The sequence below is a fragment of the Daphnia carinata genome, chromosome 1 (genome assembly GCF_022539665.2).
Source record: "Daphnia carinata strain CSIRO-1 chromosome 1, CSIRO_AGI_Dcar_HiC_V3, whole genome shotgun sequence".
NCBI lineage: Eukaryota > Metazoa > Arthropoda > Branchiopoda > Diplostraca > Daphniidae > Daphnia > Daphnia carinata.
This window is the reverse complement of record NC_081331.1, coordinates 3,148,104-3,176,089: the sequence shown is the minus strand read 5'-3', so window position 1 is coordinate 3,176,089 and position 27,986 is coordinate 3,148,104. Positions and strand designations below refer to the sequence as shown.

The 27,986-nt window shown below is 40.5% G+C and overlaps 1 protein-coding gene and 1 long non-coding RNA gene across 8 annotated transcripts in view; one reads left to right on the top strand and one right to left on the bottom strand.

The window, feature by feature from the left end:
• The window catches only part of LOC130691756 (uncharacterized), a 60,563-nt gene extending 43,615 nt beyond the window's left edge, over window positions 1-16,948 (top strand). The window contains exon 3 of the long non-coding RNA XR_009421451.1: window positions 16,936-16,948. This is a non-coding gene — a long non-coding RNA (uncharacterized LOC130691756). The remainder of the gene's footprint in view (window positions 1-16,935) is intronic.
• LOC130691770 (solute carrier family 12 member 4-like) lies at window positions 161-27,984 on the bottom strand. Of its 7 annotated transcripts, none has more exons than XM_059496178.1 (19): window positions 27,510-27,984; window positions 9,770-9,855; window positions 9,185-9,445; window positions 8,503-8,688; window positions 8,201-8,436; window positions 5,548-5,783; window positions 5,310-5,471; window positions 5,074-5,230; window positions 3,627-3,859; window positions 3,328-3,487; window positions 3,138-3,257; window positions 2,822-3,051; window positions 2,614-2,746; window positions 2,346-2,538; window positions 2,014-2,229; window positions 1,839-1,952; window positions 1,686-1,697; window positions 1,110-1,560; window positions 161-1,033 (listed from the first exon to the last, which is right to left on the bottom strand). In XM_059496178.1, exons 1-19 carry the CDS (start codon window positions 27,604-27,606, stop codon window positions 942-944), a joined length of 3,375 nt encoding a protein of 1,124 aa, XP_059352161.1. In that variant the 5' UTR covers window positions 27,607-27,984; the 3' UTR covers window positions 161-941. The 7 variants fall into 7 exon arrangements, with proteins under 7 accessions (XP_059352161.1, XP_059352155.1, XP_057370739.1 ...); XM_059496172.1 differs by lacking the exon at window positions 27,510-27,984 and adding an exon at window positions 21,149-21,327 and having other exon boundaries at window positions 1,848-1,952; XM_057514756.2 differs by lacking the exon at window positions 27,510-27,984 and adding an exon at window positions 21,149-21,326.
• Between the last annotated feature and the right edge of the window lie 2 nt (window positions 27,985-27,986).

Below are 27,986 nucleotides of genomic sequence, written 5' to 3'. Positions count from 1 at the left end.
AGAACAATGCAATGGTATTTTTCTTTTCTTGCCCACGGCAGTCTCTAAGTCTGGTTGTGGATGGCTACGTCCGTTCACGCTACCACATCTCTCTCGAGAAAAAGATTGTCCAATCGAACATTTTTCATGATAGATCATCATCGGAAGGGTTTTTTAAATGTTTAACGACACGATAATTTCAGCATTTTTGCCTAACTCTGACATTTGGATTGGTTTTGCTTCCTAATGTAGAAGAATCAATTCGATGAAGTGTTTTCATCCTGTTATGCCTTTACAGTTTCGGAACGATCAACCTATTTTTCATATGAAAAAGTAACGAAATGAAACATGAATTTTCTTTTTGCCCAAATGGAAATGATTTCCACGAAAATTCTTATAACAATAGACCATTAGTAGAAGTCTGACTAACGACGTAGAGAGTTAATGACCCTAGCAATGTCGATATAAAAAAAAAATGAAAACAAATTATTCACCGTAACAAATACCGGTGGACAAAAAGCAACCAGTGTCCAATAATAATCCCCAAAAAACCCTATGCCCGAGAATGCGCAATTGGCAAATGAATTAGCAATGGACATAAAAAAAAGGATCATCGAAAACAATGCCGCACACGCATTCACGCAAACACACAAAATTGGATAAATAAATAAATAGTGAACGTCAGTACTGACGATGAGAACGAAACCTTGGAACGTAAGATTTCACGATAGTGAAAGAACCCCCCCGGCTTAAAAAAATCCACAAACCAAAAAAGAACCCGGCAAAGTCGATCGTGAATTCGCCAAACAATGGTGAGAATTGCGGAGAAATGGAGATGAGGCATGAGTAAGCGACATGTCAAAGTGCATTCGTTCGATCCATTTGTTTCCACTGAGAACACAGATCTGTCTAGCACTTGACGCTTTGTGTTGGAGCACGCTCTCCTCGATGCTTCTGCGATTCTAAGAATAGATAGTAACAACTTCACGCCCGCATCCTTTTACCATGAGGACTCGGTCTAGACCCTCTGTTAACACTTCTAAAAACTCCATGTCTGCAGAAGAAGAAAAGAATCAAAGATTCGTACCAAAATTGAAGTAGCAGAAAATAAAGACGCAATTGAAACTTACAGTTCGAGCCTCCTGATTGGCGGGTTTGCTTGGGCGGCGATGGCAAATTGAGCACGACCAGTTGAGCATCGTGCGACCGCTGGACAATGACTTCATTGAGCTTGACGGCCGTGTGCATCCGTCGGACGTTGTCCGCATCCGGCTCCTGCAGAGTCTCCTTCTTGCTCTTAGCAACGGGAGTGGGACGTTGCTGTTCAACACGTTCGGAAGACGTTGGACTTGGTGGTGGAGCTTCAACCGAAACGGTTGGGATAACGACAGCATTTTTCTGGGCAGAATTATCACTGGCAGGTAAAGCATCGCCAGATGGAGTCACTGCTGCGGCTGATTCAGCTGACTGTTCCACTTTAACTTCCTTTACACTTTCCGCTTCAGGTTGATGTTGTACAGCTGTTTCATCTTGGAATCGAACCTTGACATTGTGCCGATGCTGATCCACTACGGCTTGTACCTACACCAGACGGATAAAGAATAAACAGATTAATTTTAATGGTTAGACTTGTACATGAGAGAATCCTTTGATAGCACATTCAGGGAGTTCAATTTGGAATGTAATGAACCTGAGATTGAACTTACCTCACCGACCTCCTTTGAGAAGGAGAGAGCAAAATTCAAGAGAAATAGTAAAGAGAAGGTTGTTTGTTAGGAAAGAGCACAAAATACGATATTTTGTAAATTTTCGATCGTGATTTTCGAACGTGAAAGGAACAAAAAGACATTGAAACTCACTGCACTCACGCCAGATGACTCTCGCTTGTTGAGTTGCATCTCCTTCAGCATTTGATTGCGCTGTTCCATCACCAGAGTCCGTTCGTAAGTATAAGCCGAGATGTCGCTATCCATCTGGTAATGGAAGAAAAAAAAAAGTTAAACCTGCCTTGGAAAAATGTGAGAGATCACGAACCATTTCGACAACTTCAACTTCAGCGTCGATACGCAGATTGTAAAGCGATGTCTTTAGATCTTTCTTCATTTGAATGGAATTATCTTCTAGCTGGGCGACCGTGAAGAGACGCATCTTGCAGTGACGCCACGTGCGATGCTGACGTAATAAGAAGGGCAGCAACATCAGCAAACCACCATCATGAACGACCCACCAAACGTCGATATGCCCGTATATCTGAAGGATTTGATGAAATCGAAGAAATTTTAATGAAATCCGGATGCAATCATCAAATTTTGATTGGTTCAACAGAATCATGATAGCTGGGTATGACGAACGATACGGAAACGCACCTTCTCGTTGGACTCCGGGAAGGAAGCGATTCCTTTGGGCACCACCAGCGCCATCTTGTTGGCCGCCGTGGCGTGAATGGCGTCGACAAAGACGCGCCACGATCGATCCTCCTCCATACTCTGTCGCCACTCGTTTGGCCAGCCAAAGATCACCGTGTTGGGTTTTAATCCACCGAGGCCGGTCGTCTGGATCCTGCAAAAATTGCAGATAATTTGTCAAGATTGGATCCAACAACCAAATGATTACAATTTTCGCGACAGAACTTACAGATGAACGATGCCTTGGCCAACATCCTTGGCAACGAGTACGTTGGCGAATCCTTTCACTTTCTCATCATCCATGGCTTTGCGCAAATTTTGTTTGGCAGTGACTGCTTCTTCAGCGCACAAAGCGACGTCACCTGATTGGATGAGATTAGATTGCGCATTAAAAAATTACTAGGAAAAGAGAAGGGTAGTCGATAACGGTAATTTACCTTGGAGGATGGAAGAGGCGACAGCCAATCCCTTGCCAGCTTTCAACTGCGAAGCGAGAGCCAACAGTTTGCGTTGTTTCGGTGTGTGATAGGCATTCATTTTGCATAGGGTCAGGATCTGTGGACGCCAATTTTTGATGTGGGGCGGACCCTCTTCGAGCCGAAGTAAACTAAAGCGGGCGGCACTCAGGGCCAGGCCGCTTATCCCGTCTCCCCACTCCTTCTCGGCACTGTCAATAAATAAAAGATGCACAACATCATTAAGTATTTCAAAGGCTGGCCAGCGCCGTTCGCGTGATTGAATTTTCAGGCTTACCCGCGATATTCGATGTACTTGTAGATGATGGTGGCCAGGGCAATGGCGATGAGAGCATAGAGCCAACTGGACATGAACATGACGGCCACGCACAGCGACGCTCCGATAAAAGACAACGACCTAATAAATGTTCATTCACATCAAAGTACGTCTACTAAGAGATGGTCGTGTTTTTGTTTTCGCAGAATACCAATGATAGTATTTGAATCGGGGTCGCCAATTGGGCGTTCGCAAAAGTGTCTGCAGGGCACAGGCTAAATTGATGAATCCGTAGAGCATCAAGAAGAACATGGAGAGCAGCGGGGCGAGGATGTCGACGTTGCCCAGTAGGACTCCAAACTGGCAAATGGCTAGTTTTTTTTTAAATTAAAAATTTTTTTAAATGGATTCTCGTTAGCAGACAACTTCTTTTCAATCATTAAGTTCATAGGGCTCTCGTCTGCTAAACAAACGTGTTGAATTAAAAAATAAATCTTTTCATTTCCTTACCCAGAGTGAGCATGAGGGCCCGAGTGGGTTCCCCAGAAGCCGATAGGACTGAGAATGGGTTAAGCATGGGCACTAAATTATCTTTGGAAATGGCATAAAGGAGCCGAGGTGCTGAAATAAGACTTTGCAGGCCAGCACCCGTCGTGGCCATAAAACTGCCGATCAGAATGACCCATTCATTGGGCCACGCTAAATTGGCGACCACTAAACTGCCTCCCACACTTGTTCCAAACCTATGCGGAAACGAATTTAACAAAAAAAATAATAATAAAAACATGAACCACGATTTTAAATGTTCCCGGCCGGTATGAATAATATATCGGAAAAGACCCTATAGACTATCGATCAAATGGTGATGATATGGTGAAATAATCGATGAATGTTCGGTCTAGTCATCGATCGGTTTTCTTCGACATTGATTGCAAACAGTGTTATGATTTGTTGTTGAATTTCACTGAGATTCCATTACTGGGAATTGTAACATGACCTCTTATCTATTTTCCTTTGTCTATGGTAATCTCCCCTTTCCTGACTTGGTGATTTATAACGATCGACTAGGGATCGTCGGGTTGGGAACCTCGGGTTAGAATATCGATCACCCTCGTGACATAACGGCCTCCAACCTCCAAGTCTACATCCAAACATTTTCATATTTTAACCACAAAAAGGAGGGGGGGGGGGGGGAAATATCTGAACAAATCACTACTACTGTGAATATGAAAATGCCGTCAGCTGTCGCTAGCAGCTTCTTTTTACAACACTCTCAATTGGCTCCAATTTTGGCCATGTAGCATAGATGATTGCAAGCCATCATTCTGCACGAATCATTTTGCATTTTGACTTTGGTCGTTCTGACGAGATTCGATGTTCGAGGAATTGCAGATGACAAGATGTTCCTTCGTTGACGAACCGACGGTGGATCAAAAAAACTTATGAATGCACAAGTACTCCTCTTTCTTGACGTTTCTTTCTGTATCCATGCGTGTTCTAATGGGATTTTTTTTTACGTCTTATCACAGGGAAAAATTTTGCACATCAAAGTGGATTTCTTTTTTAGTCTCGGCATTTTTCATCTTCCTTTTTTTTTTATGTCCCCGGTTATTGTCCCACCCGACTGACTAGTGACCTAACTCTTTGTTGTGGTTCGCCACATCTTCTCCATCAAACGAAATACAGCGTTGACAGTTTTTCTCAATATCGGATAAGTCGACAAGAGGGGGGAAATACATAACGGCAACCTTCCAAATAGAAGAATAACAAGGTGAGCCGGAATTTCAGCCAACTGCATGCGATAATTCAATTTGAAACCTGAACAAGCGTCTGCACTCGATTCACAGCGCGACATTGCAAAATCAGTTATCGATACTGATATGGACCGAGAAATAAGATGGCCGACTCTCTCGCATAGTGGAACTACACATTAAAGAAAAAGTGAATTACGACGTACTTGTCTCTCATGAGGAGTCCGTCGAACGAGGCACCAAACAGGAAGACGGCGCTGATGTAAACGAAACTGGTTGTCAAAATGGCGCAAATAGTTCCGATGGGGATAGAGCGTTGAGCATCGGCCAAGTCGCCCGAACGGTTGCAGCCGGCCATGATACCTAAACCAGGAAATGCATTATATTTTATGTTTGTTTATTGCCTTCCATCAACATGAATTTGAGTATAAAGTTTTCATACCGGTGACGCTAGGGAAGTAAATGCCAACCAATAAGGTGAACGATGTGGAAATATCAGCTAACACCTGATTGTAAGTTGGCTGGTCCAGGGTCTCAATGTCCACTGGGTTCATGGTTCTTGCCACTACCTGCCCGTCTGACAAATGCCAAGCCCCAAGGTTTTCTAGAAGAAACACGGAAGATGTGAAACTATTACTTAGTGGATGCTTTGATTATAGCACAAGGGAAGATATAGGTACCAATGAAAACGCCGCTGGCCAATCCACGGATGCCTGGAACGAGCGAGGTGTTGTGCGAAAGGAAATAAGGATCGCATTTCACTACCCTGCTGGTCAGATTTGCACCGAGAGTTGTGACACCTTCAACCAATTCGTCTTGATATTTGCAGTAGAGGTTCCATAATGCCGATCCTTCCTCTTTCGTACAATTGCCAGAATGTTCTTGAGATAGTAATCGATTGCCCAGCAAACACATCCTGCAAAAAAATAAATAAATAAATAAATCCAATCAATTAAATTTCTTTTGAATTGAATCGATTGTGAAGTCATAATATTTTGCATGACTGACGACATTTGCATAGGCAATTGTGTAAATCAATTCAATTTATGGGGAAGTAAAAAGCTCCGTCACGTCCAGGCATCTACGGTTATAGACTGTTGCGGAAGATCTACGATGCTGAACGTTGCGTTCCTTTATCAAATTACAATTCAAATAATACCTCCCAGAAGCAACTCGTCGTCAGGGACGTTTTGCCTGTTGGTTTCTAAGCTTACACATATCCAAAGCAATTGACGAAAAATAGGGTAGGATATACCAGGCGATGTATACATGGCTAAACAAGACAAATGGATTTTCTGCTTCGTATACCACGAAGCCATTACTATAGGCTAAAATGCGTAAAGATAGGATACATAAAGTCGTCGAACTTCATACCCATAGCAATGGCGACGACGACTGAATACAAATGCATCATATCAATAGGAAAAAAAAATCGACTTCCATGAATGAGTTGAATAAAACTAGACGAGCTCCGAGGGCAAACACTGCGTAAATGCATTTCATCGATCTACTGCATATTTTCGTAGTCTCATCAAAAGATGTATGTAATCTGTACTTTTCTTTCATCTTCTTTCATATTCTTTTAGTATTCGATTTCTTTTTTTTTTTTTTTTTTTTTTTTTAAGCTTGGCTTCCACTTCTTTTTACAGTAGCCATTCTCCTCCCTAAAGAAATAAGGCTAACGGCGCGAGTGGGATTTATCGATCCGGCCGATATGTCCTAAATGTGTAAAGAGTGCAAAGAAAGCTAAACGGATACACTGGAAGATATGGCCGATCCGGCGGGCTTCTCAATTCGCATGACCCGTCTTCATCCTAACACGAACGGATCTGCTAAGGCACACACAAAAGGGTGTGGCACCAGAAAGTAAAAAAAAAAAAGAAACGGTTTCCGTTCATTTTGCTCGTCAATAAAGCGGTCTCAAGTGTTTTCGATCCCGAACCAAACGTAGAACTTGCCAATCGGCTTCTTTACACAAACCCATAAGATTTTATACAGCCAATGATTTTCATCCTATATAAGATGTTATTGCATTGACACGCATAAAAGCAATATGAAAGCCGCCTTTTGTTTTCGTTCTCCGTTCAATGGGCGAACGAAAAAACAGCGCAATACCAAAGACATTGGCATACCATCATAACCATAGGCAACCGCCAACAGAATTTCTAATCTAATTTTTTTTTTTTTTTTTTTTTTTTTTTTTTTTTGGGGGGGGGGGGGGGGGGGGAAAATTTTAAATGGTAAAGATCTCAAAAAAAAAAAAAAAAAAAAAAAAAAAAAAAAAAAAAAAAGGAATAACACGAACAGCGAAGGGCGCACGAATACTCAGGATGCCATCCGGCAGGCATCTTCATAAAGGATGCCTCAAAATGCTGTTATTGTCAAGATCGTTGATTATAACGCAGGACATTCCGAAACGTAGGAACGCAACTGAAATATTGCGATTGGAAATGGCGATCACATGAGTGACCTATTGTCGAAAGTCGGGATGAAAAGAGCGAATAGCACACAGCAACTTGATGTGTTCCCACAAAACGCATAGATAAGTGTGTACGGAGAACACAGACAAAGGATCGAAAACTTTCCGTCTAATTAAAAAACTTTTTTCCTCGTCGGGTGTATCTGAATAGTTGATTCAACAACTTTTTCAAGGACTTTTACTCGTATTAGTCCATCGCTGGATAAAAGACACCATCTTTGGCCATCTACCTACCCTTTTCCCCTGTCGGGTTTTTATATTTGCCAATTGCTTTCGAAAGTAGCCAAAGTTCATCCTTTCTTTCCTGAACTATCAAGCGGCTCTTTTCCTAACAGATTTTTGCTTGGAAACTATCTTTTATTTCATCAACTACTTCCTAGGATTTTTTAAAAATTTCAATGATCTTCTAATCCGCAAACTAAAAACAAAAGAAAATCTTGTTTTGAAATAGGATCTGGGCAGCAAACGACCTAAATGGGCTTTTACATTAAAAGAGTAGTTTCCTGATACTTAAAAAAAGAAACGTTTCTTATCACGCAAAGGACAATACATACATTTTTTTCATGCTGCTAGGTTTAAGCGTCAACATGATATATATTCAGCATCCCCCCACTATTTACGGGGACGCCCCACTGACAGGATAGGCTCTGCCAACGAGGACAATAGATCGCACAGGAGCTGAAAAATGATCCCTTATATTTTTTTTTGTTGGGGACGGAAGGAAGCAATCTGTTCCGGTTGTCATGACTCCTCTCGGACTTGTCTAAGACCGGCAAAAGATCTCGAGTAACACACAAGAAAAGGGAAGAATGCGAGTATGAAGAGAAGTGATCAAAGAAAGAAGAACAACTTACCACAGCTTATCGGAACCGTTCCAGTTGAGACCGATGCCGACGTAGATGGAGATGATGGAGAGGATGACGCAAAGCAAGACCAACGGGGCGGCCTTACTCACGGGCTTGACGCCGATGTACACCACTACACCCATGATGAACAACAGGGCCGTCCCGTACAACCGTAAATTGTTGTACAAGACCTCCGGATCTTTGGCCGGATCACCAAACAGGGCGATTTGAGGCGCGATGTAATTCTTTGAATCAAACAGCATCGCATTAGAAAATGTGCCAAAAAAATAAATATATGTGTCAAAACTTACCACCAGAATTTCAATGCCACCAACGATGTACATGGAGGCAGCGAATGTCGTTCCGATGAAGAAGAGGAGGCCTATAGCGCCGCCGAACTCGGGACCCAAATTGCGGGAGATCATAAAGTAGGGACCTCCCGCCGGCACGACCCCGTTCGTTGCAATAGCACTCATACTAATGGCCGTCAACATAGTCTGCACGGGTAGAAGCAAATAAAACATCACCAGCCATCATTTCGGATGACGTGAAAGCGTGAGGCACGAAAACAAACCCAGGGTCCAGTGGGCCGGAGAATAGAATGAAAAATGAATGCGAAAAAGAAAGAAACGTCAAATCCCATTCTCCATTTCAGACACAAAAGAATCCCACACACGATTTTTTTTTCTAAAAAGAGTCATGAACCGTTTGTTGGATAAAGTCAATCGTCTTAAACTCTCTTATTCTTCCATGTGATTCGACTTTTATCTGGGCTGCCTTTTCTTATCTTATTTTCCTTTTCAATTGAACGAAACCAACAAAATCCTCGTCGAAATCAATCGAAACGTATCTCTTTTGTATATGTTCCCATCTCTTTGGAACTTGGATTCATTCCATTGGAAGACGGCCAACATAACCGGACAAGAGCCATCAACAGCAAATCGATTTCGACTGACATATGCACAGTTTCTTAAACGTCCAATCGTCACTTACGCAGGTGCAACACATGGTGATGATGCAAAATCCCTGGATGACGCCGGCTGTTCCGATAATCCACGTCATTCGGATGAAGAGGATGACGCCGAAGATGTTCTGCATGCAAGGGAAGTAGACGCCGGCCAGCGTGCCCAGTTTGGGAGAGCTCTTTGGCTTATCAGTCGAGTCCGGATCCGTTGGGGCTTGGACCGTGGCGCTGTAGTTGGCCAGCGAGCTAACCAGCGTCGCCACCCTGGGACGGCCTTCTTCGGTCTCCTCCTGCACGAACGCGCAAGCAATTGAGATAAAAAAGAAAAAAGAAAAAAAAAAAGAGACCGGGTCAATACACTGAACCAGGCGAAAATGCAATCAGATTAAAAGGAGCCCCGAGCTTCGTCTTTCTCGGCTGCTGAGCCGAGTTGATTTCGTTATACACATTTATATTTTGTACATACGTGTCTTTTAATAGCAAAGGTTTCTCTTCATTCATTTTTCTTTTTGGCAAGAAATGCATTCTTGCCGCGTATACTGTTATGGTTTCCACCAAACAAAATGCTAACACGGCTATGAAAGGGACACATATTTATTTTCGTTGTTACTTACATGGTAGAGGTAGAGATTGCGCTCGTAGCCGCTCAGGTCATTCTCCTTCTTGTCAGTGACAAAGGGCTGCTCCTCATGGCCGTCTCCTGTTGCGAGGGAAGCCGTGACGTACCAAAGATAAAATGAAAAAGAAAAAAAAGAATTGTTTGTTAGGTTTGCAGAGCATGAAACATTGAAACATTTTCTTGTTTTCTTTCGTTGGAAATAGTTGCGTAATGAAAACGGAAATCAGTTGAAGATAGGAGAAGAGGTGTTGCAAGTTTGGCTGGACACTAATACTGGGATTTTCATCAACGAAAAGCAGATAAATAAGCCAATCCAAATTGATCTGTGGACGAGACTGTACTGATCCCGACTCGCAAACGAGGCGCGCTTGTCTTGCACCATAAGTCGCGGAGAACACCATGAAATATGTGACGTAAAAAAAAAGCAATAAACACAATAACAAGAAAAGCAGAATCTCCAAGAATGTGTGAAAAGGTCAACAGAAAAATGATGCGTCGTTCGAAAAATAGTGTGCTCATTATTATTATTTCAGTTTGACATTTTTCCTCTAATTTGAAAGAAAAATAATCGCTGCGAAAACGAATAAGAAAAAGCAAATGTTTTTTTTTGTTTTTTTGTTTCAATGATATGCCACAGTCATCCATCTTATTGGCACTTTTTTAGACTCTTTCTTTCTTTTCGATCCACCATTTTTTTTTTTTTTTTTTTGCATATGTAAAAAGAAACGTCTACAGTTATTGAGCTGGGAATCCTTTCACGTGTTTCGACTCGAGTTTTTTTTTTTTTTAAACAAAACTTTCGTGATAGGTTACTCGAAGTTTTCATACCGGTATTATGAACGTCTTTGCATAAAGGATTATAAAACAAAAAATATGTTCAAACTTTGATCCTGATTTATCCAAGCTCAGATATTCTATTACGAGACTACTTTTTTGTTAAAGTTTTGGTCGCCTTTTCCATTGGTCTTTTCGAGATAGCTGGCTCTTATTGGCCAGCTGATACCTTTTTTTTTTTTTTTTTTTTAAAGAAGCAAAATAATATCTATACAAGGAATAAGAATAACTGGGAGGGAAGAACAAAAAAAAGTATCATAAAAATCAGATGGGCAAATGGATTTTGGCCAACATCCAGCTGCCTCCATCTTTTTCCTTCCCTTTTTTTGATCGCTCGTAAAGAAAGGAGTTGGCCAAGGGGGGCGTATCAATCGATCAACAAGAATGAAAATCTTATCCGCATAATCTAGACATAGAGAATTGGTGTAGAGAGATTGGCACAAAAAGGGCCGACCCTCTCTAGAAACGGATCCAGTAGCATACGAAAATAAAAACTTTACCGATCAAACTAGAAGAGAAATAAAAACAATAAGAAATGTTTAATAGTGCCCAACTGGCAATCATTATTAGGTACGAATTTGATTTCAAAATGATGCACGAAATAGTGAATCGTAAATCGCGTTTCAAAAGTTGCGCGTTCTTTTTGAAACCGGATTATTGATCGGCCAAGTCCAACTCTAAAATCCAAGCTAATCGAACAAGAAATCAAACTTTTCGTTGATCAAAGGACAATCATTAAAAGTTAGTGAACCTCTAATTTGAAAAGAAAAAGGATTTTAAAATTAGCTTGTGTGTTAGTTCAAATATAAAACAATGTGCAATGCGCTAAGGATACGTAAGCCGGTTATGAGAAATCATACATATTGTTACTATACACAATTGCTGAATCTATACAGTTTGCGCGATTTAGCCGATCAAAGTATCAATCCCATTTATATATCGATTTTTTTATTGATAATGCGAATAATAAAAAAAAAGAGATTCGAGATTCGTTCGGCTAAAGTCAGTTGATATTGACACATGTACAAGAACATTGTGCGAACGTCAGTAGAAACGAAGTTTCCTTTCGTTCGTCGTTACGCTCTTCCGGCGGAAAAAAAAAATTTCGTCGCCGACACATTCGCAGTTTGGCCCAAGCCGACAGGAACGAATCGTTAGGGAGTGACACAAAAGCATAGAAAAGCAAAGACGTTTCTTGTCATCTTCTCTTTCTATAACTTAAAGTGAAAAAAATCTATCTCTTCCAACAGGATTTTAAAAGGAGAAGACGATTGCGGCGAAAGATCTAAACTGACAAGATGAAAATGGTAGGTTCGATGGCGGAACAAAAGGAAAAATAGGCGCCGATTTTTAAATCACTCCATCCAATCGGAAAAAAGAAAATCTCTTTTCTTCAAAATTCAGCTTTTCCTTTAAAAAAAACAAAAAAATTTAACGTTTCGCTCTATCGAGCAGTGCGTCGAAAATAATTTAAAGCTTGATATTGATTTCCCATGACCATTTAATACAAACGAAGAAACGAGGAAAGAAGCAGAATGGAAATAAACCATGATCCCCCCCCTATCGAAACGCTCGAATCAATTTGATCATGTTTCAATAGGCAACAAGAGAAAATAGTAAACTCGGCTTTTCGTTCAAAAGAACTAAGAAGGTACTCAATGCCAGTGTAGACTTTTATTCGTTGAGGGTTCCCCTCTGTAACGCAAAAGCCAAACACAGGGTCCGCACGAATGCAACGCAGCTATTGGTCTTCGGAGAAAGGCACTTAGTGTTTGATTACCAACAGGAATTGAATGTGACTTTTGACTGTATCCTGCAGTTAATTCAATCAAGATAAAGTGGGCATTAATCCATTTACATTAGATACGCCCTTACTCTTCATTCAAAAACAAACAATATTTAACTAGTAAGCCTCTTGGGCAGATCCGGTGGCTGAAACTTGCGATTCCGGATGAGAAAACAGGGACTCTCTTTTACATGTTGCACACACAGACACGCCAAAAACGGGCGCAACTTGCTATCATTAGTTGTTGTATACGGATGAATAATAATAATACACCAAACAGAGTGATGGCGAGGGTGGAGAGGGTCAAGATAAGAACACATTACACCAACTGTTTGTTGATGGGCAGACGTTCTACTCACGCGTGAACGACTTACTCTCCATATCTACATCATAAAGCCGTCGTTATAGAGTGCGTAATGAATTCAATTAGTGTCAGCCATTCCACGTTACTGTCATCATTCAGTTGATTATTCTTTTAAAGAATATCAAGTTGCGTAAATAAGAACGAAACAAAAAAATGAGCTGCCCGTCTCTCCATCTATCGACCTTGATTACAAATTGTGTCTGTAGTCTTGGAAATGGCCCTGCATAAAGCAAGTCGTTAACGGCTTAATAAAATGCTTATTTATTGCTCATTACCGAGCACGTCGCATAAAAATGAAAGGACGCTGACGACGCTTTTTTGGGGGAAAAAAATGATTGTAGACGTTGCTGTTATCTTTGAAAAAATACACAAGATAAAACAATTCATGAGGCAACGTTCGACGAAGGCAAAGACTGTGCGCTCAAATGCAACACACACGAGGGAGTGTTGCTTGATCCTCTATTGCATGCGATTCAAATCAAAGCGGATTTGAAACTCGTTAAGACGGAACTCTTCATTAAAAAACAAATTCAAGACGAGGTCTTTTTTTTTTCTGAAATCCTAATTCTCATCTAATAACTTCGTTTTTAAATTTAACTTCTTGCATAGAGTAGAAAGATGTTACGCAACGGACTGCAGTAATGAGAATTCTTGGGGTACGAACTAGTTTAACTTTACCTATTAATAGTGACCGTCCAATACTTGCATCGATCAACCCCCCACCCCACCTTTTATTACAAGAGTAAAGTTTGTGTTCATTACCATCGCATCATTTTCTTAGAAAACAAAAATATCGATATCAAATGAATTCATAAGAATACATGTACTAAATGTCACCATTGAAGCGATTGCGATTTGCCGTAATGAAAGCGTCCGCTATGTTGGGATTGAGCGCGTGAGAACATACGCGTACCGTGTAAACCGGTCAAACAAAAAAGTTTTGAGCGCAATAATTGCTCCGAAACAGTAGCCATTAGCCCTTCCTTCAGGACCAGAGCTATTAAATGATCAATAATAAAACAAAAAAGAAAGGCATAGGCAGCAACTAAAAGCGGATGAAAGGCAATGGATGGATGTGGGGCAAAAAAAAAAAAAAAAATATGGGAGTAACGATGATGTCGGAATAGCCCCCTCTAGTCGTCGGTAATTATCTCGTGACCGGTAACAACAACCTCAGCAAAGTTCCAGGCAACAGAGCCCTACGTTACGTGCTCTTGTAATTTTAGATGATTAAACGTCTGAAGACGAAACGATGGCGCTATTTTCTTTATTTCTGTAAGCGATAGGGTTGCGGAGAAACCATGTGTCTAAGGCATAAATTCAATCATCGGATATTCAGTTGGATATAACCAGCCGGTTTCGAGATCAGACACGTACTGTAAAGAGTACAAAGTGCATCCCCACTATATAATACATATCATCGCCTTTGATCCTTCTCTCAAACGGAGTCTTCAAATATCTACTTTATGTCCTTCCCTTATTTTTTTTTACCCGATAGCCTCATCTTGTATTTTTTTTTGCTAAACAAAAAATACAAGACGTGTGTGTTTGTCTTAAAAAAAAAAATAAAATAAATAAGGGAGAATGAAAACTGAGAATCCCAGCAGCGAGGGGTGGAAAGAAAGGAAGTCCCGCTCTATGTACAGCTGCTGGAACGCTATAGGGCAGCCGGATCGATCGGTATAGGAACCCTCCAGGGCTGCAAGCGTGCTCGCTATGTAGCTCACTTTTTTTTTATTTCTTCTTCCCCGTTAGACTGTAGAGCTGTCTGTGTAGCAGCATACATTAAAGAAAACAAAGCTGGTGGCCCAAGGTTTAACACACACGCAGCATCCTGTTGTTGTGCTGTTGCTGTCTTAGGGTGTGTGTAATTCTATAGGCTTTAATCTTTAGATCTTTTGGCTAGCAAACGATCCAATAACCGCAGAGGATTTATCACTCGTTCGAGCAGAAAGAAGAAAATGAAAATCCGAACGCACACGCCAAAAAGTGCGGCAAATAAATAGCTCCAGCAATGAAAGCAAAAGAAATGGCTTGTTTTAAAAACGGGACCGATCGTTGTCCTAGTGACGACATAACACGCAACGATTTAAAGGAAACAAACAAAAAATTTTGTATAGAAGGTAAAAAAAAAAGAGACATTTTTCAATTGCTGTAGACCGACGATTTGTGCGGGGAAGGTATGACAGAAATGAATCGCTATGGATAGGTCAATCGGAACTTTAACATTTTTCTTTTTTTTTTTACTTATTCAAACGAACGCGTTCTATTCCCGCAGGATAAATGTATGGCACGAACAAAAAAAAAATGTAGCGTACTTGACTGATAAAAGTCGACAAGGATTACTGACCATATAGCTTTGTCCGCGTTTTCTCGTTTGGACTCGGCACAGTTACAGAGAAACAGCCCCGGGAGGATCACCCAATAACGCAGGCAAAAGGAAAAAAATAAGGGAACATATCTTTTGGATCACGAAGATCGATCGATCTTTCGGTTTGGCATACTTGGCAAAGCTCAAAAAAAATTTTTTTTTTTTTTTTGCAAGATATAGAAACAATAAATAAAACAGGGAGAATGGATCGAAAGATCCTTGGTTTTTATTTTTTGTCTTGATCAAGTTTCTGCGAAACCGAAACAATTGTTTTTTCGTTCTTTCGGTTTATCTTTGCGAATGTGAATTCGGCCATTGTTTCCCTTTTGTTACGATACAAAGCGCTGGAAAAGCAAGTTGATAGAGTCTAAAATGAAAACCTTTTTTTTTTTTTTTTTTTTCACTGCTAAGACTTCTAGTTCTAAATCCCTTTAAAATTGTCTCTAAATTTTTTTTTTTTTTTTTTGGGGGGGGGGGTTTACACAAAAATAAATCCAAGATATTCGTTTTTGAACGTAAAACGAATCGAAATCGATACGCAAGGAAAGCGTGATGATGTTGGAAAAACAAAGAAGTATCTATCCTGTTTGTCTATCGAAAGATGTATGATACTCTGCCTTTCGTTATTCTCGTTTTTAGATTTGAATGGAGGGGTTTCGGCAGACTGCTTTACTTGTGCATCTTCTTTTCAACACTTGTACGTATTCATTTCATTCTGTTATATCAGCCAGCCCCTCGCCAAGTGAAACGTAATCGAGCATTTTCCCCTTTCATACGAGAAACTCGATCAATAAATGCAAAACGTGTTTGATGAGCTGTGGGCAAACCTCCATCTTCCAAAGGCATTATTAATAGACTACCATTACATGTGAGCCAACCTGCCCAAGAATGAGTCCCACGAAAAAAAACATGGCATTTGCCATTTTTAATGCAGCAGGCAAATGATCTTCTAGTTCCGCGCTCGAGGAAATGCTAAAGGATTACGTGAATAGACGTTAGCCGCTGTCGGGGTACTACAAGGGCTTTCACGAGGGGGTAAAGCAGGCCAAAGTTTATCTCGCAGTTCTTTTTGGAGCACGTCTGACACAACAAAAACTTATCCGTGCCATAGATATTGTGTACGTATAACATTAGCAAATGCGCGTAGCCCGGGTAACCTTCCGCCAGCTTGACGCTGACACAAGGAAAAATACAAAATTAGGAAGACTTACCAATGAGACCCTGCGAATTGGCGGCGATGGCTTGGCAATCGTGATCGATGTCAACTTTTTCAGTAGTGAAGCGCGAACGATCTACCGTCGCGGCCATTATTCTTATTTTTTACGTTTAATTTCCTAACCGATTTCTTTTGTTTGTTTTTCAATTAAAAAAAAACAAAAAAACAAAAGCAAATCGTTAATGGAAACGAGATAATTTTCTATTTAGAGGATTTCTAATTGTCGGTTGTAAATACAACACGATTTATCTTTCGATTTGTTCGAAATAAAATCGCCACTGGCAAACGGCACTCGCTCAAGTTACACACACACACATACACACAAACACTCGAGACACAGATGAAGCCGGCGTACGTTGGCCAACACACTGGAACACGCAACGCAAAACACAAATCTCTGACCCAACTCTCACTCACGCACGCACATAGATATGAAGCTCCCCCCTTTTTTCTCCTTTCTTACCCTCCCACCACTTCTTTTCAGAGGGAGTGTGTGTGTGTGTGTTAGCCCCCCCTTCCCAGCTCGTGTGTTCCGTACCTCACGCAGTTCTTCTTTCCTCCTCCCCGATCGATAATTTTATGCTCGCAAGTTGTCAAAACGGCCGATGACACCGATCATTCAAGCGACGGGCAAATGATCATTGCGATTCCTGCGTTGTGTTCCAGAAGAAAATTCAAGGGTCAACGTCGATGATGACAATGAGGCCCAAGAGACAAAGAAAAAAAAAAAAAAACAGAAGACGTGCGGGAGAGTGGACGACGAGAACGGAACTGACAACGGGCGGAGAAAAAAGGAAGTACGGACTCGACACCAAAAACAATTTTGTTTTTCCCTTGTCCAGCTCGTCGGAGAGAAACTTTGTGTTGAGGAGCTGCTGCTGTGCGAGCCGTTCGCTCTCTCTCGACGCACTCTCTTCGTTCAGCTTCGACTGCCTTGCCTTTATCGACCTAAAACGCCCAACCACCCACACACTAGGACGAATAGAGTCACCTCTTCCGCCCTGCGACGCCTCCTCCTTTTGCTCTCTTCCAAACTCCCTCTGCTACTCTCTTCCTCCATTACAGTACACCCGCCTCCCCTCTACCTTCTGGGACAGCCCCCTTTTTTTTTTTTTATTTGGCCGGCGCTCATGAACAATTCATCCCCCCTAAAATACAAATATATTTTTTTTTTACTTGATCTTTCTTTTGTTGTCGCTTTCTTAAAATTCTCTAATCAACACATCAGAAAATGGCTACAAAAGAAAGACTACATTGTTTCATCGGGGGAAATAAAAAAAGAGACTATTTTGCATTTCCTTGATGAGATCGATTGTTTTCTCGTTTGCCCTTTTTTTTTCTCCTTTTGTTCGCCCTTTCTTTTCATTTCAAATTTTGCTATTTTCCCACACAAAACACCTAAACTCTTAAGTACAACGGGGGATTGAATGATTTACCTCCCTCCCCTAGAGGGACATCATCATTGAGATGTCATCGGGTTCCCAACGCGTTTTGCCCAAATAGGAGGATTTAAGCATTAAATATAGACACCCCTTTTGACAAACGTGTCTAGTGAAACTGTAACGTGTGCATAGCTGCAAAACATCGATCCATTGGCATGATGGGACGTGTACCCCACCACTCAAACGTCTCTAGATTTCCACGAGAGCATGTGTGCCGGGCCGCACAGGGCCACCATTTCGGCACACGTCAACTACACTCTGTGTTGTGCACATATACCGGGCAATAGAATTTTTTCTATTGGCATTTGAAAAGAAAAAAAAGGGGGAGCTATTCGGTCGATATATCGATGACATCATCCAATAGAGATAAAGTAAAGAGATAAAACATGACTCGACAAGTAACGGGAATTGAATCAATAAAAAAAAATTTGTTTGCGGGCAAATAAATGTAAACAAATTCTCAATAGTCTCATGAATAAATTGCAGCCAGTTGTTATTGGCTAGAAATCTCGTACACATCACTCTTCGTTTTTCAACCTCTATAGTTCATCGACATCAAAAGAATGTGACAAGATAATTTACACCCAACAAAAAATGACATCGTGACTACAGGCTGATGATGTGTCGGGAGCAGATCATCCCACCGAAAAGAAAAACAAAATTTTATTCGTTTGAAAAAAAAAAGAAGAAGTTCTTTCAACAAGAGTGTGGAGTCTCTAGTGTTTTCTCTTTGAAAAGCTGCGTGACTTTTCTGCTGATAGAGTCAGCGACAGTCCCGTTCGTTAGTCTTTGGAGGGGAGGGCATAGGCTGAGCACAAGACGAGCTTATTCGAGGGGAAAGAGTCAAGAGAAACCCGACAAGTTCCACCGGCTGCAAACATGGACGGGTCGATTCGTATCGGAGAGACATCCCCCCACGTGTGTGAAAGCGGAAAAGTAGTACACATTGCAAGCAGGACGGAGGCAATCAGAAATCCGCCAGAAAGAAAAAAAGGGAAAATGATATAAAGCCACTAGAGCATGTCGGTGATACAGAACGGACACGTAATACAAAAGGATTTTCTATCAATCAAAATGAGGAGAAAGAAAATTGTGATGCGCGTCTCAATCAGTAGAAGATGTACTCACTTTTATTTTTGTGTTGGCCCCTCATTTGTTACAATAATCAATGTGCAGTCGTCTAGTACTCGAGTGGTTTTACACAAGACAGGATCTATTCTTAATACGGCCTAGTTATTAAAACGATAACGAATCGAACGAGTCAGCAGGGGGAATGTGCCGGTTAAAACGTTTGATAGAAGCCGTCAGATTGGTAGTAGATGCATTTCACTGTCTGCTGGGCACTGTTTTCATTTCTCGGCTGTTCTAGACGAGAAATGAAATAAACAAGTCGGAAACCCAATGACAGAGGTTTTGTAAAATCAAAAATAACAAACTAAAAAAAGAAATTTAATGATAAGGGCCGTGAAAAACAAAACGGACGAGTTTTAAAAGAAACCTGATTCGGTCGTCACACAAAGCGCAAATAAAATAGGTCAAATGCTGTGTCTGTTATAACCGTATGTACCTTTTCTTGTTCTTTTATGGTCATTCAACTCCAAAGAGTCGCAATGGAGACGAGCGTAAACACGAAATCAAATTGTCAGCGCACACAACATCTCTAGCCTTCAAACAAATAGCAAGAAATTGAGTTAAGCGATAGACAATGTCTTTTTATTGATAGTCTACTAGCGCTTTCAATTGTCCAGCCTCTCTCTTCTCCACGATTGAATAGGGGACATTTTTTAAAAAATTCATTGTTTCCTTGGGGGGACATTTGCTTAAATGCACCGAACTTGTACAGGTAAAAACACAGACAGTTTACTTTAAACAAACTCCTGAATTCAAAACGACCTATCTGGACTTGGTGGACTCGTCTATTTAGTTCCCATGGACAAGGTATTGGAATCGGAATGGCATGTCGGGCTGATTGAGTGTAAAAAAACGTTCGTAAATCGACACTTTTATCCCGTCACGCACACGCAAACACACATCGACAATTAAAGAAAGAGAAAGAAACAAACGTCAATCAATCATAGACGTTTAGTCTGCTCCCATCTGGTTGCAAACAGGCAACATTTTATCTCCTGATAGTCTTTTGTTTCTTAAAACTTGACACAAGTGAAAGGTTTCAATTTTTTTTTGTAGGGTTTTGCCATGTGAGAGAAAATGGGAAATCAAACAAACGAAGAACGGAGATGTTGTTTTCTGGTAAATTTATAATGAAGTCGGCTTCATTATTTTTTCAAGCGACATTCAACAGCCAGCCCTGAATTGAGGTCGTTCTTAGACAGTCAACAAATCCGCCTTATGGTTCCATCTCCTGTCAAAGTTGGGCACATATTTGCGCAAGTCCACAGATGAAATTGAACGATTTTCATTATAAAAAACAAATTAAAAATAAATCTGTTAAAAGAAACATGCTTCTCCCTTCTGATTTATTTTTAATTTAAAAGGGAATTTCAAAGGAGGTTTCGAAATTTTCAAAATAAGATTAGTCCACCTGATTGCATTGGATCAAATGAAATTAACCTTAAATGCACGTCAAACAAAGTTTCTGACCCATTCGTTAAAAAAAATAATTGGGAAATGGGTATGCGCAATTTTTCCTTGTTAATAAACGGTCGGTATCAATCGAAATTGGCAATGACACAAAGACGAGCGGAAAAGATATGCAGAACTTTCTTTGAAAAGACTTTGATTAGATCACGTCGTGTCTTAAGAAACTGCCGATGAAAGCCTTTCAGTAATCTATTCGGCAGAAAGCTTCTTAAGCAAGAAGTATAATCAATTACGTAGAACTGATGGGCACATGTCTGTTGCTTTCTGAAACTCCAGCTCAAGGCAAAAGATACTGAACCATTTCAAAATGAAATATCATCGGGAATGTCATTCCCATTAGAAATATTCTTGTGACATGTGGAAATATCTTCAACAATAAACATATTACCCCCAGCGACTGCGCCATTGAATACGAATGAGAATGTGTAAATCCTCGTCATCGTACGCGTGTGTTTACCATGGCTGTTTCCCGGACGATTATTCAACAACAAACTATAAATAAAACCGAGTTTGGAGGGACTACTTTAAACATGCGATTTCAAAATTAGGGTAAACCGTAGCGAAATACGTGACCTACTGCTCGTAATTTGACGCATACAACCAACCCCCTTCCAAAATGTCAAAACAAAAAGCGCAAGAAACTGGGCCAGTTTTCGATTCAACATCGCAGAATTTTCTTTCTAACATACCATAGAAACAATCATAATAACAGAATCGATCTCTAGACGTTGGGGCGAGGGTTATATGTTGAGCAGATCACCTGTCCAATCATGACACGAATCGCTGTTGGTCATGGTCGAAGCATTAGCGTGTAGAACGGTTGTGCCATGCTCGAGAGCCGCTGCCAATATGTCCTCATCCGCTGTCTCCATTTCACGTTTTTTCACGAAGGCGAGCACTCAACCTTAGAATTTCCGTAGCAAATAAAATGCTTTGCTCGGCTGCAATTGAGCACCCACACCTGCGTTCACTTTTGTATTCAAACACAGAACTACAGCTTCAAAAAATTAAAGAACCTTATTTCTAACTCTAAAAAAAAATGTAATTCTTTTTTTTTTTTTTAAAAAACCTACAAAGTAACGATTTATTCACGACGGCCGCCACCACTACCTATCGACCGGGAGCTCGGCTGGTGGTCAACTATGAGCTTTGAGGCCGTTCCACTAATGCAACGACGACGTCTAGCTCCTACCGGTATAACCCAAACGAAAAGCCAATAGCGGATACGACACTAACGTGTCATGGATCGGATTTTTATTTTTGCTCTCTTTTCTGTCTCTCTCTCTCTCTCTTTTTTTTGTGCCATCACTAGCGCCACTTTTTCTCTTCCGCCTTTTACAAGAGGGGGATAGACCAGTTCTAGAAACTCTTTTACGCGTGTAGCTTGAAATGCTCAAAGAAACCTTACTAGTGGTGACGTTTCAGGGCAAAACATATACGGAACTCTAGAAAAATATCAGACTTGAACAACCCTATACGTATACATAAGTCGAACGGACTAAGTTTTTGGCAAGAGGAGGAAACGAAGCACTTGAACTGTTCACTCTCAATTTTGCTACGTGCGCGGGGCCAGCTTGATGCCATTATCGCGCAAACTGAATACACACATCTTCTCGTAAAACTATTGTCAAAAGGTATGCCTAGCTTAGCCTCGGTTAGCCGTGCATGACAGAGGAAAACTAAAAACATTTCAAAACAGAAAACAAACAAAAGTGAATTCCATTGCAGCACTATCTTTGATGAGACGATAAATCAAAAAGAAAAAAAAAGGCGAATTGCAATAACAAAGCCATCCATGCAAAAATGAAATCGAGTAAAAACAAAGAGATTACAATAATAAAAGAAGAAACAGCTCAGGTGCAAAATAAATGTTTGGAGTAACATTTTTTGCCTACCAAAAGACGAATAGCTGTCTACGTCCATGCTGGCTTCAGCACCCCAGCAAGAATACCGTGCCGAATCACGGCCACGAGTTCAAAGAGATTTCCACAACCCACCCCCCCCCCTCCACAGAAAAAAATAATAATAACAGCACACAAATCGATAGAATTCCTTTATCCTATTCGTTGTTGTTGGTCTTTTCGAATGTCTTAAACTTCACTTTACAAAAACTCGATTTGCTTTTTTACGCATAAATAGTTGAAAATATTTAACGCGGTTTTTGATTTGAGATCGACTTGCTCGACGGATGACCGACAACTGCCCCGTCGTGGTCGTGCTGGACACGAACGATTGCGACTGGCCAGCCATAACTTTCAGCCAAAAACAAGGAAAAGGGGGGTGATGGGGGGAGAAAAAGGCCAACCAGCCACAACAACCACACACACACGAAAAAGCAAACTAAAAAAACAAAACAAATAAAAGCAACCACGAAGGCGAAAAAGTAGTTGCACAACACGAAGCAACCAACGCAATAAAACAAAAGCGAATAGAAAAAAGAATCCCCTGAAGAGGGCGGTAGAACAAACCAAATTGAGAAGAAAGTATTTAAAAAAAAACATCACCGAATGATACACCCAACACCTACTGTTTCGCAGAACCGCTTTGAGTGATTGTGTCTATAAATATATCGGGATTCTATTGTGCTCCGCGTTGGTACATGAACGATTGTTGTCGATGTATATTCGGCAGCCCTTGAGATTGACCTTTTAATGGCCTCCCTCACGTGATTTCATTCGTTCTCCTCGACAACACCCTTCTGCTTACGTAACGTAAAACCATTTTTATTTTTTATACGCGCTCTATACAATTTGTTAGTGACGTCACCAACGATTACGCGCCATGGAGGTTATAGAACAACATTAACCCAAAGGAAACAAAGGTAGTAAAAAATGGAATAGGCAGCTCAATGTCCTCTTTTGTGCTGTACGGATTCACTGATGGGTGCGAAAAAGAATCTCGTGTGTCAGATCAATGTGTGTCAAAAAAAAAAAAAAAAAAAAACTGGGAGCTACACGCGATTCCTTTTGATTACGAGCCAACTGGAGCCGCCTCCTTCAATAAGGGCCAACAAAAGAATGGATCGCAATTCCATTATTGTCGACTTGGTGACAACAAAAGATGAGAAAAATCAATGTGGCATGAAAAACAGGAGTTCGTTCATCATCCCATTCGGTCCAAAAATGTCAAATCGAGATGGAAGGGAGTCTTTTCTTAAAACACGGACGATTACATCCAAGCCCGCAGCATATGCTGCTGGCCGTGCCTGGATTGAATCTACATAGAAAAGAGAAGATTGAAAGAAAAGAGAGGGAACTCTAAAAAAGAGTACTCTCGCGTGTACATCGCAAGGAATCAAGAAGTAGATATTATAAAAAGATAGAATAGGAGCACTTCCTTTTGCCTCCCAGTTTTTTCTCGGCGCCTGCAGCACTTTAGCCGGCAGTTATGAAGTCAAACCCTAAAGTAGATTTACATTGCTTTCAAGTGTCTACTGCTACCAACGAACACAAGTGTACCTCTTTTACATATGCGTCCTCTTTATCAACAGTGTAAAGAGCCAATTGGCTTCGTGAATCAATCAAATAACAAAAATAAAAAGGGAAGACAAAATTCACTGCTGAATGTTTTACGCCTTTAAAAGAAAATGGGTTTGATTTAAATAATAAAAAAAAATTATTTCCTGTAGACGCTGAATCAGACTTGAGTACTCATCTCCGGGCTAGCAGGAGCCGGAAGCCAAAAGCCAAAGCTAAACGGGTTCGGGCCAGCAAGCGGTCCAACGGCATGTCGTTTACTACTCACTTTTTCTTCCTATGTTGGCCAAAAATTGTTTACGCTGGGCTATATCCTTTTCGTTTTACGTAAGACAACAACCATTGTGTTTGCAGCACACGGAAAAACCATTTATCCCCCTCCCCCCCCCCCCCGCAATCTGCAGACAGACTACACAGCAACAAACAAATGGAAAAAAGTTTATTTATTTTTAAAAAACTACTTTTTTTCTCGTTTCTTTTTAGGGGAAAAAAGAAACGAGGGAATTTCCTAACATTTTGGATGTCACGATTGCATAGAAAAAACATAAAAGAAACATGACGTTTCAATAAACAATTAATAGCCGATCGCTGCATACTTTCTCGCAAAGAAAAAGGACAGTCGAAACAAGTGAATTTTTGGCTGTATGAATCATTCATTCTTTGTGAGTCCGGAGAATTTAAATGTAAATAATTCGACCCCTGAAATGGGAATCTTCCATTCATCGTACGGCGATTGAAACTAGACAAGCGGATGATTCCATCCATTAAAGAGCACTGAAGCTCTTGAGTGTGTCCTTTCATCCAAGAGATTGTACACAGCGACGACAGGTGGATGACCGATAGCTTAGACAGCAATCGATTTGCATATTCAAACACAAACTATTCACATGGATGAAATTCAATTGGAAATTGAGCTTTAAAAAAAAATGTTAAAATACAGTCTTTTAAAGCCATCGTTTTCCATTTGAATAAACGTCAAGAAAAAAGTTTGAGCAAAGAAAACGGGGCCTTTACGTGTGTAAAAAGCATTCTTATGTTCCATGTTTAAGTAGATACAGCATGTCATCAGAGAATGGGTCTTTGAATATCGTCAGCAAAAATAGCAACGACCTTTTCCAGCTATCTCCACTGCCATACAAACATAAGCAGATTGTACAATTGTTGAAGAGCAAGAATTTAAATAAAATATGAAAAAGGATCGAATCTGTTACTAGGTATTACAGCATCTCTAAGCAAGAGATGCTGTCGTTAAAAAAAGGATCACAAAACCTGCATCACGTGATGCAAACAAATAAATTGGAGTCCTCGATCGATATGCATTCTTCTTCATTAGCCTTTATTGTGTTCATATGTGCTGCTGCTGCCGCTTCAATTTCTGACTAATAATGCCGATCTCTCCATCTACAACCAATCGTTGCTTTACTACACAAAGGGGATCGATAGTTTCAACGTTTGTACGACCAAGGCTGGTAAACGTAGAAACAATAAAAATCAAATAGATACAACCCAAGCAAAAATAGACTATACTTTTGTCAGCAAACAGCTCGCTGTGCACAAGATCAGCCGTAAATCACGTTATCCGCCACGATGATAATTGATTTATACATCACTGGATGGCTCTTCATTTCAGATCTCAAAGCTCAGTAAAACACAGCTTGGGCAAAAGAGGCCGCGAAAATTGCCTTCAGTTTCATATTCCAGTCTCTGTGATGCATGTCAATCTGTCTCTATGCCTTTCTCTTTCTGGCGACGAATGTGCAGTTCACTAAGCAAAGCATAGCTTCGTGACACATCCATTAGAGTTTCTCCGTCAGCACCTTGTCAAGACGAGCCCGCAGAGAACGACGACACCCAACCTTTCGTTGCCTGATTATTGATCCATATACGTCCCCCAACCCCCCACCATCTTTTTTTCTTCTACGAACTCGCCCTTCCTTTTCTGGCGCGTGCTGTTTTTACTGTTATGAAAATATCTTATATTTTTCTATACATACAAAATGGAGTGAGCGATAAAAAAGGAAAAATCAAGAGCGATGCAATGGAAATGAAGTGGAATATTGAAGTGATGATTTTTTGATACGAGCTGTCTACTATTTTAAACTTTCTTGTCAAGAAAAGCTCTTCATCCGCCAAATTAATTTCGTAGACGTAAACAGGTACGAAAAAGTTTGAAATCAAAATGAGAAAAACTTATTTCCAAAAAATAAAGAGACGGATGAGATTTGTTTTGGAACTTGCAAAATTCAAGTTACCTTGCAAATCTCTTCAAATTTCAGTTCAAATTGCACAAACGAAATAGAACGAGCAAGTTGTGCAAAGGCGTTGGCGGACGGTTGTGGAAAAACAACAAAGAGAATTTCTCCACCGAAACATCAAATGCATTCCGCAAAATACTTTGGCTATAAACCAACTTTGACAACTATTACATGTCTTAAACAATGGCGGCTATCTTTCCTCGAAAATAAAAAAAAGATGCTTGAGCCAAAATGTTTTGAAACGGACAAGCATTCGGTTTCGCACGAGTGCTAAATTTAAAAGACAAACGCCGAAATTCAAACAATCTGACGAAGAAAATTTCAAGCGGCACAACACAAGAGTTTCACAAGAGACAACAGAGTAAAAAATCAAGTTGGGTTCAGATAAAACATTTAGAAATCAAAATCGAGCCATCGGTGGGAATGAATCAAATAATTCCACCTGTACTCACGATGTGAAAACAATAGCAAGATCTTTTATTTGATTAAACAAGAAAAATCTTGGCGACTAAGGCCATCATCCATCACCCTCCCTTGTTTCCTGATTTACACCAAAAATGCCTTTTTTTCCCCAAAGCAATCTATTTTCCTGTCGTCCTTTTGCGCTCCAGTCGCGCCTGTGAGCTATGACAGGTGGTAACAGAATCCCACACTTCCTAGTGTCATCTTTACGATAATTTTCAGCACATAGTTAATATGTTTCCGTATTTTTAGAAGCTTCAACCGAATGAAAACCCGTGATTCAATTTGAGACGGAAAAATTGGATTACAGTTTTGTAATACATGTGCCTTAAACATTGAATTGCTTTTCCGCCAACCGGAATGAAAACGGGAATTAATGGGATCGATTTTTAGTTTTCACCTTCATCATATTCTCACACACCCCCCCCCCTCGCCTAGTCGGAATGGAATTGCTATTATTTATCGATGATGTTCCCCAACAGTCAGGACGGAAATCACCCCAATCCAACGTCGTTAGAGAGGCAAACAAAAATTCGGCTAACAATAACATAGCCGAAAATAAATATTTTTACTAAATGCAGTTGCAAACGGCAGCCACGAAAGCCTTTCCCAATTAGCAGTACCGGAAATGGCACAATGTTTGTAGACAAATAGAAAAAGAAGGTGAATTCTGCATTTCAGTATAAAATTCGTAATGAAACTGATAAAAAAAAAAAGGGTAAAACGGAGAAAAATGGATGTAGCCAAATGTGACTATGCATATCGCAAAAGCGAAAACAAAAAAATAAAGTGGTGTGTTTCCGAATCCATCTTGTGATGAAATGATCAAACAACGATTTTCGCGGTGGAATCGAAGGGGAACAATGGACGAGACAAATAGCACTCGACAACACAATGGACTAAAAAAAAATATATATATGCCACTAACCTGGATCGTTGTCGGTTTTATCTGTATTGGTGTTAGCAGTTCCGTAACTGCGAACGACGAAACGACCTTTTCCTATGATGGTGGATCCAGTTGCCATGGCACTAGTGGTCAGAAGAACTAGCAAATTCTGAGTGTGAGAAGTTTTTCAGTCAGGACGATGAACAAGATCGCTTATATATAGCCGACAATGGATGGCCTTCAAAGGCTCAACAAAGGGTACAAGGGCCTACAACACTGCTGGCAGGATTTTTTTATTTAGTTTTGTTCTGATTTCACAGTTATGAAAGTGGTGCAACAAAGAGAATCACGTCTCCGTAACAATGACCTCCGATTTGGCACCACAAGATGCCAATAATTTTCCCTACTGTATTTCTTTTGCACATACTTTTTTTCCTTTGTGTCCACAGTACATGCCGACAAACGGCTCACATATTCGAGCTCACAAGTCACAGCCTCACATCACGTGCACTGTCTTTG

Excerpts from the sequence above, each read along its gene's own strand:
- LOC130691770 (XM_059496170.1), bottom strand. The coding sequence starts at position 21,260 with ATGGAGACAGCGGATGAGGACATATTGGCAGCGGCTCTCGAGCATGGC. Across the intron at positions 3,052-3,137 it reads AAGTACATCGAATATCGCGG|TGCCGAGAAGGAGTGGGGAG; the intron begins GTAAGCCTGAAA and ends ATTTATTGACAG. Across the intron at positions 2,747-2,821 it reads CGCCTCTTCCATCCTCCAAG|GTGACGTCGCTTTGTGCGCT; the intron begins GTAAATTACCGT and ends TCATCCAATCAG.